Source organism: Pyxicephalus adspersus, chromosome 3 (genome assembly GCF_032062135.1).
Source record: "Pyxicephalus adspersus chromosome 3, UCB_Pads_2.0, whole genome shotgun sequence".
NCBI lineage: Eukaryota > Metazoa > Chordata > Amphibia > Anura > Pyxicephalidae > Pyxicephalus > Pyxicephalus adspersus.
The window spans coordinates 103,669,781-103,682,972 of record NC_092860.1 but is presented as its reverse complement, the minus strand read 5'-3'; the positions used below and the strand labels follow the sequence as shown (position 1 = coordinate 103,682,972).

The 13,192-nt window shown below is 35.9% G+C and overlaps 1 protein-coding gene across 1 annotated transcript in view; it reads left to right on the top strand.

The window, feature by feature from the left end:
- Positions 1-12,693, top strand: part of FREM3 (FRAS1 related extracellular matrix 3) — a 42,788-nt gene extending 30,095 nt beyond the window's left edge. The window contains 16 exon segments of the mRNA XM_072406829.1: positions 487-684; positions 1,531-1,695; positions 2,624-2,806; positions 3,111-3,241; positions 3,485-3,643; positions 3,994-4,297; positions 4,400-4,531; positions 4,694-5,025; positions 5,577-5,769; positions 6,574-6,678; positions 7,648-7,775; positions 8,150-8,284; positions 8,371-8,497; positions 8,728-8,915; positions 9,939-10,085; positions 11,193-12,693. Of these exon segments, the coding sequence (XP_072262930.1) occupies positions 487-684; positions 1,531-1,695; positions 2,624-2,806; positions 3,111-3,241; positions 3,485-3,643; positions 3,994-4,297; positions 4,400-4,531; positions 4,694-5,025; positions 5,577-5,769; positions 6,574-6,678; positions 7,648-7,775; positions 8,150-8,284; positions 8,371-8,497; positions 8,728-8,915; positions 9,939-10,085; positions 11,193-11,714 (3,149 nt within the window). The 3' untranslated portion in view covers positions 11,715-12,693.
- The last annotated feature ends 499 nt before the right edge of the window (positions 12,694-13,192 follow it).

Sequence of the window (13,192 nt, the reverse complement as noted above, 5' to 3'; positions counted from 1 at the left end):
TAATGAACCTGGGTGATCCAGCATGGATAAGGTCCGGGGGTAAAAGTATTTTTTATATAAATATAAATATATATAAATATTAAATATTATTATTATTATAAATAGCAAATGACATTTAACAAATCCATTACATAAATGAGGCCTAATGTGTAATTGGGTAAAAGATACATATAATGTGTAAAATATATAAAAATAAATATTATATATAAATTATGGATCTATTTCTGCTAAGGTAAGTGTGTAGAACATATAGATAAGTATGATTCTATGAGTGAGGAGACTTTGTTACAGTCTAGTTTTTGTTATAAACTAAGATCCCTGAAAGAAAGACTTCCACAAGTTATTGTGAAATTAAAACCCTCAAATAATTCCATCCTCTGTTATATAACAAAACACTGTTTCCTAACTACCAAAAAAAACAGCTGTTGTTCTCTATAGAATCTAAATGCCTGCCTGTATATTTGAACATATATGTCTTGTTTCTAGTACCCAAGGTGCAATTTAAGGAACCCCTTTATATTGTGAATGAGAAAGACAAGCAAGTAACTGCAATGATATACCGAAGTGGTGATGTGAGCCATAAATCTACAGTGAGATGTTACACTCGCCAAGGCTCCGCACAGGTTACAGTGGATTATGAAGAAAGGCCAAACACTGATGACTCAGTAGTTGTGTTCTTGCCAGGTAACATTATCGGTGCAATTAAATCTTTCAAATGATTAAAATATGATAATATTGCATCATCATTCAAATGGAATTAGATCATAGAAAAATAGAATTCAGATCATGATCTGTTATAAAGCTAAACTCCTTGCAAGGTAGGTTCTCAACATATTCAGTTTATGATATCTGCCCCTGTTCTAAAGTAATGTCATCTTTGTAAAGAAGAAAATGTCTTCTTGTTCACAATACAGTAGTGCAGGTAGCAGCCATGAGCCATAATTAAGTCATATTCTGTTCAGAGAGTTGTACAAATAGGAAAATAACTTTGTCAGCTTTTCTGTATAGCAGAGTTTTTGTTTTTTTTTTTGGTCAGCCCCTGGTTTTGAGGGGAAATCAGTTTAAGAAGGGAAAGTCAGTTTAACTATATCAATTACTCTTTTGTAACAGAAAAAAAGGTTCCTCAAAATACTGAATTGGTACATCTAATGAAGAGAAGAAATTTGCTACACATTATTGCCCAGTATAGAGTGCCTGAATAAGGCAGACCATAAATTATGAACTGACAGTAATGCACATGAAAAAAATTGTATGTTCTCCTATTAAAACAGTATACCGCAAAGTACATTTTTTTTAAAAACATTACATTTTAACCCCAGGATTTAATTTTGTGTGCCCACAATACACATCCACATATGTCTAGAATTTTGTTTATCAAAGTAAAACTAGCTATAAGAATCTGGCCTTTTTCTAAATGTTTAATTAACCACAAACATGTCCCACATTAGGTGTATTTCAGTTACAGAATAGACTGGTAATATCATAGAATATTCCCTCAGAGTACATGATGAGATGGTTTTGTAACCACAGGTGAGAATGAGAAGCCTTGTGTGGTTACCCTTGTGGATGACAGCATTTATGAAGAGGAAGAAGAATTCAGATTGCTTCTTGGGTCCCCAAAGAGTGAGTCACGCTATGGAGCTTCAATTGGAGAACAGAAGGAGACACTGATGAAAATAAAGGATCTGGAAGACAGTGAGTAGCTGACTTTGTTATCATTCTATCACTGAACCAATTTTTACCCATAAAGGTTTGTAGTGGATTAAAATTAGGTCCATATGGAACTAATAGTCCATGACATGTTTTGTTCTAAACAGTGATGTGTTATTCAACATTATGGAACCCCTAGATGACCAGTTCACTTCACTATTTCACTAAATTGGACTTTTCCCTAGCATAAACTATATTTATCTCTCTACGGAGCCCCTGACTATTTGACCATGACTCTCAGATCACATCTAAACATTTAACTTCAACTTTGGCAAACATTATTTAGAGAAGGGGCTCTGTAGGTCAAACAATATATAAGTGTGAGTTAAAGTGTATGTAAAGGAATTGTTTTTAGTTTTGTAAAAAATAGAAAAGGGTTCCCTCTGTGAAGATTTATGTGAAGGGAATTTAAAAAACTTTGAGTTGTGATCAGGAAACAAATTAGGAAAAACCCTCCAATGGGGTCACACACCCCCACCACCTAAAAGTGCACCTATGAATATTTAGGTATGCATGGACATATAGGTGTTTGAAAAGGTCAATGCAAAACACACACTGGATATCCTCACACAGGCTGGAATTAAGTCCCTAAGGGGTGCACACAGATTTAGGCCTTGACATATTTACTACCTATTTTATTTTTGCAAATTTTGTTTTTTAAGTTTTAACCAAAAAATGGAATTTTATTGTGTCTGTGTTCATTCAAGTTCAGGTTTTAATAAAAATACAAGTATAAAAAGCAATTGTGCAAACATTGTGACATACATATTTGCAACTGACAAGTTTTATTCTGCTCTCATGAGTTAAGTTAAATTACTGCCTTTGCTGGACAGTATTGGCAATTTATTATTGGTTTTATTTACCACCTGGTAATGAAAAAACGAAATCTACATCATATCACCTTTTTTCACAGAACCCATCATCAGATTTTCAGAAGTGAAATACAGTATAAAAGAACCTCTGGAGGCTGGGGAAATCACTGTGGTGAAGATACCTATACTGCGTCTAGGTGACAGTTCTAAGGTGTCTATTGTAAGAATCCACACGAAGGATGGGTCGGCAACTTCTGGCGAGGACTACAATCCACTCTCTGAAGGTATGAGATATTTCTGCCCCCTACATTAGGTTTCTGTAGATAAAGTAAATCGAAAATAATCTACAAATCACTGCAGATGATGTAAAAGTGAAGGTTTGCCCCAAAGAAACCATTCAGAATAAGCTGTAAATTGTGTACAGCAGGTCAGAAAATAAAAAAAATATATTCTTACTGGTTGCTGTGGACAACAGCACTAAACTTTCTTTTAATTAGACTTTCTTTACAGGGTCCATGTATATTTTATAGCTGTGTGCCTTCTCCAGTTACTCTTGTACAACTTTAATATAATGTCCCATTTCGCTAGATATTGAATTTAAAGAAGGGGATACAGAACACTTTGTTGAAGTAGAAATATTGTACGATGGCCAAAGGGAGATGCGTGAAGCTTTCACTGTTCATCTGAAGCCTGATGACAATATGGTAGCTGAAACTCAGGTATGTAATTAACAGAGGAGAAACTTTCATTTAGATTGAAGAACAAGAATAGTTCAAAAAATGTTTATATTGATATACAAACAATTATATCACCAGCTTCAAAGTCAAAACTAGGACCATATTTACACAACATGTTTAAAAAATAAATATAAGTTCCGGTAAATTGTAGTGATTCAATTTAGGACTGTCATTTTCATGTACAACATATGATTTTTTTGTATCTATATTTTTGTGTATTTTCAGATGAACAAAGCTATTGTATACATTGAAGAAATGGACAGTGTTGCTGATGTCACCTTCCCATCAGTACCTCAAGTTGTCTCACTTTTGGTATATGATGATACTTCAAAATCGAAAGACAATCCACATCCTCCAACTGGTTACCCTGTAGTGTGTGTGACGGTAAGTGTTACATATTACATTATACTATGATAAACAGTTATATAAATAAATCAGATGGCACTTTCATAGCTAACAATTTAGCTTTTAGCTTTGTTCTCAATCTTTTACTTTGTTATTTTAGGGATGGAATATATAAATCTCTATGGGAAGTATTTTTTTAAATACATTAATGGCATTTTAATTTTAAATGGTACACACCTTTAATGAAGTTGTGTATGATACAATATGATTCATGGCCATTGTATTCTTATGCTTTGAGCATAGTTTGTTACTATGAAATGCATGTTTGACCCGCCTTAGGTATTTATTTACATTATTTATGTATTTTTATTTATAAAAATGTTTTCCAGGCTTGTAATCCCAAATATTTAGAATTTGACAAGACCGGTTCCCTCTGTGCTGCTGAGAACATCAATGACACCCTCACTCAGTACCGGTGGTTGGTTAGTGCTCCAAGTGGCAGTGATGGGGTGACCAGTCCTATGCGAGAGGTGGATTCTAATACATTTTTTACTGATACAAAGTCAATCACCCTAGACTCCATCTATTTCCATGCTGGCTCCAGGGTACAGTGTGCGGCCAGGGCAGTTACCGCTAATGGGGATTCTGGCCTAGAGCTGATGAGCCCTATAGTAACCATTAGCAGGGAAGAAGGTTAGTTCTGCGCAATGCACAGTTATAAAACTTTCTTAAAATTTTAGTAGATTTTATACCATTATTGTTATTATTATTATTTTTTTCTGTATTATTTTTCAGGATTGTGTCAACCTCGGATTCCAGGGACAGTTGGTGCTGAGCCCTTTTCTGCAAAGATCCGTTACACAGGCCCAGAAGATCCTGACTATCCCAATCTGATAAAGCTAACAGTGACCATGCCTCATATGGATGGTAGGAATTCTCTTTTTACTGGAAACAAAATTGAGAGGATTTTTTCCCATCAGGTTTAAATGGGGTTCCTCGGGGTAAAAAGGTTGAGAAGGGTTGGGTTAAGTGCTTTATGATGGAGTAAAGGTAATAGCATAATAACATAAACATGATCTTTTCTTCCAGGCATGCTTCCTGTTATATCAACCAGACATATGTCAAACTTTGAGCTCACACTTAGTCCAGATGGAACTCGAGTTGGCAACCACAAGTGTTCAAACCTTCTGGACTACAATGAGATTCCAACCAAGCATGGGTTCATCAAAGATAACACTAAAAATGATGAAGTGATAGGTGAAACCTCACCATACCAGTATAGTGCAGCCCTGAGATCATCCAAAACATTGCGTTTCTACCGTAATCTCAATCTGGAGGCCTGTCTGTGGGAATTTAACAGCTACTACGATATGTCAGAGCTCCTAACTGACTGCAGTGGCTCAATAGGAACAGATGGACAGGTAGGCATTTATATGTATACAGACAGAAACCAAAGTGATATAAACTAAGAACAAAAAAAATCACAAATACTGACCTTGTGAAGAATTTATATACTTGTTTAATATATTGCAATAAATACACTCCATATAACACTTCCATAAACCATTTAAAATTTACAAGTAGCTTGATCAGGCAGGAATGCCAGGTTCCTGTAACTGGAGAGTGTTGTTTCCTCCTGTTCCACACTGGCCCTGCTATACAGAAATAGCAAGAGACTAATACCAGCTAACATTCAGGAATTACACAGTTTGCTACTACAATTAATACAAATACAACTAATAATGTACTAAAGATTACAGAGCTGTATGCTTATGTGCCTTTTAGATGTTACGTTTTAAGGTGTAACTGTATAGGATTAAAAACAGGGAACCTGTATTGAGTATAACACTTGTTCTTCTGATGGCTATTCTAACAGCTATCTTGTTATCACAGAAAAAAAGCTATTCATATATTTTTACAAATGTTTGCAGGGCATAACTGACTATAATGGACTTATATTCTGTATTCCCAGGTATTGAACTTAGTTCAGTCTTATGTCACCCTGCGGGTGCCCCTGTATGTCTCCTATGTGTTTCATTCACCAGCTGCAGTTGGTGGTTGGCAACACTTTGACTTGAAATCAGAGTTGAGACTGACATTCGTGTACGACACAGCCATTCTATGGAATGAAGGCATAGGCAGCCCACCAGAATCTGAACTTCAAGGTATGACATCAATGTTCCTTATATAGTGGATTGCTTTATATCTATGTACATATAGATTCATACTCTGTTGGGGAGTTTCACACTAGACTAGACTAGACTGTTACATTTCTAAGATGTGATCTCATTGGCTGCGTCTTTCTTTTACCACTTGTCTTTTTATCATGATGATGTATTTGAATGCATATTTCTCTATATTGTGCCAGCCATACTTTTGCTAAAGAAAATAATTTAGTTATACAGTATAACCCCGTTTATATGGAAAATTCAGATAACCGGCACCCGACATCTCCGCTTTCTTGATTGCTTCTGCAGCCCTAGCGGAGCTGTGGCATGTGTTCTGCATCCAAGGACTCTTACCACAGCTCCGCTGGGGCTGCTGGAGCAATCATGGGAGCGGAGCTGTCAAGAGAACAGGGCAGAGCTCTGCTGATTGCTCCGCTGCGTGATTGGCTGAGAAAAGAGAAACCCTTTTCTCAGCCATTCCAGAGGTGAATGGGGACAAGTTCCCCATTCAAGTCTAGTGGTGAATGGCTGAGAAACCTCAGTTTCAGAGTAACCTCAGTTAACCAGAAACAACACGTTTCCAGAATTGGCCATTCCCCATGGGTGCCAGATAACTGATGTTCTACTGTACAACGAACACCATGAAGTTGAGAAGAGCTACATAAGCAAGTCATAATTCCTAGAAGTTGGTGGAGAGGAAACAAAGAAGATAATTTAATTGTAATCCTTTTTAGTGATTTGTATTCCCTGTGTTGTTGTAACCATATACAAAAAAATTTATTATTTTACTGTGCATTTCAGGATCCCTTTACCCAACCAGCATGCGCATTAATGATGAGGGCCGTCTAGTTGTGAACTTTAAAACTGAAATTCGCTTCCGTGGACAGTTTGTGCTATCTCATCCAGGTAAGTCAGCTACTGTATTTTTAGGTTCATGTAATTTTTGCACATAAAATTACTGCAAGAATGGATATCAAATAAGTACTGATTTGTCCTTAGAACACCAATATTGCGTTTTAATTTAGTAGTCAGTAATAAAGGTAAATGTGGCAAGGAAGTTTTAGGATGGACAGTTTATCACATATGTAAAGCAATTTCTGGGACTGCTTTTAGGGTCAGGTTTTTACTTTCATGGTGTTCAAATAAAAGGCATTGCAATACTCTAAAGCAGTGCCCCCCAAACTTTTGGAGCTTTTGCAAATAAGTCTCAGCAACAGGGTATTTATGAAAAGTGTGCAAGGTCTAGTGATGTTAGATCTTCTGGATCATGGAACTGTAGAGTTCCTTCAGAGGTTGCTAGGAGTTCCTTGAGCAATGAGCAATTTGTGCGTTTCAGGTCAGTTAAACTGACACCAATAATCTATTTGGGTATCTATATAGAGGTGACATTATCATCACTGGCTAGCAATGTAGGAGACATTGTTCCCATTGACCACCACACTAGTTTACTCTGAGATGTAATGTAGTGATAATAGCAGGGGTTCCCTGAAGGCCCAAAAATTATTTCAAGGATCCCTTGATGGTAAAAAGGTTGAGAAACACTGAAAAAGACTTAATGGTTGAGGCCAGTCAAACATTAGAAATGCAGCACTGCTTCATATATAAAATGAGGGAAAACCTAAAGATAAAGAATTTGCCTTTTTCAAAAGTATGTCACTTCAAAATACATACAGTTAAAGAATGACTTGCCCCATCACATGTCACATATGTTCTTCTTTTTCTTTTATATTATTTTACATTAATTTTAATGGCATAACTAGGCAGCAAGTTATACTGTGAAACAAGTTTTAGTTTATGTAACATTAATTATAAGCATTTGATATGCAGATTATAGTTGATTTAATAAGTAAATAATAAAAATTTACCTTGTTTTAGGTACCTCTCTGACCTCCATGGTCATGTCTGCTGACCACCCTGAGCTCACCTTTACATTGAGCCTTGTCCGCAGTGAACCTAGCTTCAGGCAGCCTGTGCAGCAGTGGAGTTTTGTTTCAGATTTTGCTGTAAGTATTTCTTACATTCTGATCTTTTCTCATCTCCACACATTCTTTACGATAGGTAATGTTCCTCATTGTACGGGCGATTCACTCACTTGCCAAAAGTATGATATTATAGATTGTGAAGGTCTATGCTGGTTTATGTGACAAATTGAAGAGTATTGTACGCAGAGCATAATCCATAGCTATCAGCTGGTTATTATTTTTAATTGTCCTGACTGTTCCACATCTGGTTTCATTGGGTTCAGCAAATATAATAAAAAATGATTAGATATAGCTCTTGTTTTCAGTAGCAGTATTGTGGTTCTAATTTTTTGATTAGATATTATTTCTTTATATATGACTGTACAATATTCCTAATAGCTCTATACTTCTTCTAGGTACGTGACTACTCTGGCACCTACACAGTAAAGCTTATCCCATGTAGTGCATTACCTAATCAAGAATACAGTGTTCCTCCGATTTGCAACCCACTTGGGCCAATCACATTTGATATCGATATTAGGTTCCAGCAGGTAAGAAATACTAATAAGAAGTGACATTCTATGGAATATTTAATACACAGCTTTGTATCTAGAAAATGACTATGATTAATTTGTAGGTCAGTGATCCAGTGTCAGCAGAGTTCAGTCTAAATACTCAAATGTACCTACTATCCAAGAAGGAACTATGGCTATCTGATGGATCAATGGGATTTGGTGAAGGAACAGATGTTGCCTTTTCTGAAGGTAAGAAAAATTGATATTCTGCAGTGGCATTGTGAAATGGATAGACCATACACCAACAACCAAATTTTAGGCTATTTCCAACACTTTTTTAGCAGCTAGATTTTATTACAGATATTGCATAGTAAATAATAGGAGATTAAAAAACTGAACCTGTAAATACAATAGACCTTGTGTACAACAAGTGTATGGATTAAGTTCACTCAACCAAGATTTATTTATTTTGTTTTAAGGCTCTACAGTTTATGGACGTGTAATGGTGGATCCTGTTCAGAACCTGGGAGACTCTTTTATCTGTAACATTGAGAAAGTATTCTTATGTACTGGTGCAGATGGCTATGTACCCAAATACAACCCAGACAAAAGAGAATATGGATGCCTGGCAGATTCATCTACTTTACTCTATAGATTTAAAATATTGGTATGTAACCTTATGATATATTTCGGTGTATATCCATGCTAGTTAACGTTTCCGTGACAAGCAGCACAAATGTTGCACTGGTTGTATATATTCTCTCTCCTGGTGTGTAGGACTAAAAAAATTCAGCATGGCCACCTTCTAGCTTTGGATGACACAAAGACATGTTTTTGCAGGTGAGTGGCCATCCCCTAATCCCAACTAGCATAAGAAGAAAGAATTTAGGTACCCATAAAAGGCGGGTTGAGTGAATGCTAAGGTTAAGAAGACCCGCTTTAGGCTCAAGTGCACTGGCTGGCACCTAATACCTAATAACGACAAACACATGCCTTTGTGTGACTTAAGCTAAATCAGCATCTATGAGTATTATTGGCCATTTGGAGAAAATAACTTCCAATGGGCCTATTCACATCACACAGTGTCTAATATAGTGCATATAATAGGTGTATACTGTTGTGAGTTGTGCATGGGGTCTACAGTGCATTGTTCAAACATATTGCAGTGCTTACTTTTTTCTGCTTTTCATTGTTCATGTGATTCCAATATGTTCCAATAAATTACAATGCTCTGTCAAAATACCCTACTTGTTTTGAGCACACAGCAATATAGTGCATTGCTGTGAACATAAATCATAGGACATAAAGCAGATTGCTTTGTTCGGTCCTTGGGGCTGTGTTGGGCAAAACTGTGAGACTCCAGTGGACAGGAAAAAGTATACGCCTATTTATTAATGCCTGGACAAGACAACGCTGCCTCCCAGTGGCTGCAAAAGTGTATGTATAAAAAATGTAAGATTTTATACATTCACCAAAAATAAAACATTTTTCCAAAAATATGAACATAATACATAATGAATAGATATGAAAAAATAAGAATACATTATAAACTAAAAATTACTAATTGACCCATAGCAATGGTTACATTTATTTGCTATATTCTTTTACTCCTAAACAATATTTCAAATACATTATCTTGCTATAAGGTTTTATGTAAATCTAATTGTTTGATAACTCTTTTATTACAAAGGACAAAGCTCAGCCTGAAACTCAAGCTAGGCTGTTTGGGAATGTTCCATTTGAAGCTAAATTAGCAGCTGACATCACAGAAGCTCTGCCACTGGTAAAGCAGCCAGGATCTGATGGCTTTAGCCTTTCATCAAATGCCCTATTCCAGGTATGTTTCATCTAAATTGAAAAGAACAGTAAATGTTTTGGTTTGATAAACGCATTAAAAATATAAAAAGAAACAAATCATCCCTTATTAGTTCATTAAACTGTCATTACCACACCCTTGAGGATCCAATGTTCAGCCAGTGCTAGGCATACGCTAAGTGATTTACCTTTATGATATTTTATATCGATTGGGGTCATCATATAATTTGATACTTTGTGATAGACTTATGTTATTTAGAGTGCTATTCACTTAAAACCTGATCTGTATTGGGAAAAAAAATCTGCCCAAATACCCTTTTTTATCAGCTTTCAAACATTCTACCCAAATGTCAAGTCATTTTTTCTGACCTACAAAACATGCTGTATAAGAGAGAGGTGTTTTGTAGTCCAAAGGAAGGTCGGAGGCCTTGTGATGAAACATTGATTTTTTTTGTACTCATCAGTTATAATGAAACACTTTCAGTGGTATATTTAGAAGAGGCCATTGTTAGGGTTTACATACACTCTGTGGGTGTGGAGTGGTGGGCTTTAACATGCTTTCTTGTGATAGTGAGAAGTAAAAAAAAAAAAAAAAAAAACACACCCTAATAGAAGATTTTAACCAGTTCTGGATATGCTACACCAGAACATTTTCATCTAAATACTTTGGGCATGGGTAATATGCCCAGACCCTTTTCATCTCCTGTAGCTCTCCAGCCAATTTTACCTTCAAATCTCAGCTGTCGCTTTTTTATTTAAACAGTAACAGATATTATTGCTGCCATATAAACTGTATAAAGATACTTATTTTAATACTTACACTAGTTAAACTACAAAAAATGTTTTTTGTTTTTTACAACTTTTTTAGTTATACATTTTTTTGGAATAATATTTCCATTTGAAAACCTTGCTTATACTAGGGAAAAATATACATGTATATTTTATTAATATAAAAAAGGACAATATAAAAAAGTTTTCAATGCATTAATAATAGTGTGGGAGTTCAAGTGGTATTATTAGATTACTTTTACTGGAGAAGCTTCCATATTAAATTCTTGTAATGTTCAGCAGACAAAAAACCAAAAACTTTATTACCACCAGTTATAATAAAATATCCCTCCTGTTCTAGGTGGCTGCTGGACGAGAATGGTTTATTCATACCATCTATACAGTACGCTCTAGAGAAAATGCTAACAGAGGTATTGGAAAGCGCAGTGTGGAATACCATCACGCCATAAGCAACGGTGTAACTCAAAGTCAGCAACTGCTTTTAAAAAGAAGTCGGAGAGCTAATCAAGACAGCACACCCTTGCAAGATATTGGAGCTGATAAGAACAGGGGGACAAACATTCAACACATTGCTCTTAGACATTCCCGAAGGAACTCTGGCAGGGACAACTTACCTGGAAGTGGACAGTACGACAAGCCGTATCTGGAAATCACAGGCCAGGACCCTCAGGGTTCCTTATTGCCAGTCATTGGAGGGGTTGTTGCCTTGCTGCTGCTGATTTGCACTACTGTAATTGTTGTTCTGTTTCTCAGACACAGAGGACTGTCACATACAGATAAAAAATCTCCCTCTAACGGTCACTGCAATAGCCATGAGACTGTTACCACTCAACCCAGTAGCAGTGACAGCTCTGAGGTATAGAACAATGTAAATTAATTTCATGTGTCATGGTGCTCATGCATGTTGATATCGTTCAGTTCTTCCATCCACGTCATATCCAACATGCACTAAATTATTTGACAGCATTACCAATCAAACTATTAAGAAACAATACTGATCAAATGTATATATTTTTTTAGAACATTACATGGTTTTGTAAATTGCAGAATTGTTTTCTTATTTAAGCCTGTACACAAGTGTTTGGCCTACTGTTCTAATGAGGAATATCTGTTTAGGAATAATTGAGTAAAAATAATTGAGCTTGTATTAAAGCAGGTCATGGCAAAATTATAACAAAATGAAAACTTACATAGTACATACTGCAGTCCAAAACTAGAACTGGGAAGACTCCTGAAGACAACAAAATCTATACAGGATTGCTCTTTGTTTTGCAGGAAAGGATACAATTCAGTATTGAAGATATCAAAGGGGAGCACACATGAGAAGTTCACTGGCAGCTTTAACATACACTTTGCAATGTCCTGCTCAGTTATATTATATTTTTAGTACAATAGGATTACAGTGTGGTAAGCAATGGAAGTCATTCATTTTACATTTAATGTAAAATGATATACGGTATACTCTACAGAAAAGTAAATACATGCACTACAGTAGAAATCAAATATTTATATCTTTGAACTCAGATATGTGCCAGATTATATTATTGGTCAGTCATCTGATATGACGCATAGAAGAATTCTAGCTGGTACGACTGTAACCAGCCGCACTGGTTAAAATTATTTATGAATGCTGATTTTTCAAATTTCTGTATACAATTTGCCTTAAAGCAAACCTTTTCACATACTGTTTGCTACTGTTTTTTTTAAAATCGATATTTTATCATATTGTAGGTATAAATTAGAAATACCACTGGATATTTTGCAGGAAATCTGTAATGCTCATTATATTTATAAAGCTCTGTAAATATTTCCAGAGTCAATGTTTGAACAAATAAAATAACTTTTTTTTTTTTTTAAAGAGTTTGCATGTGTGAAGGTTAAAACAAAGTATTGTCAAAAACAAAATATTTTCCTATTTTAGGTTGTGAATATGGGAGGGATAAGACTCTTACGGATGGGTACACACGTGCAAGACTGCACATAAAACACCATTCTGCTGTATAGAGAGGGTGGGGGGAAAACGACTGACTGAGCTGCACCCCACTGAACTCCCCTTCACTTTCATTAAAATCGTTCATCTGTCGCCCCGCCCGGACGGTCGTTTGGACGACGCTATACACACGCCAGATTCTTGTTCGATTTCAGCCCCGAGGGGATTATGGCACTAAAAACATTTGGCGTGGGTAAGTAGCCCAAGTTTTGTTTTTGGGTGTCCCCTTTGAGTAAAAAAATTTCTGATATTGAAGTTGATATTTACTAGCAGTTTGGACAGGCTTTTTCTTACATTTGCTGAACATGTTTAGCAGCAGCTGTGTGTTCTGATAGTCTTGTACTGGTTGC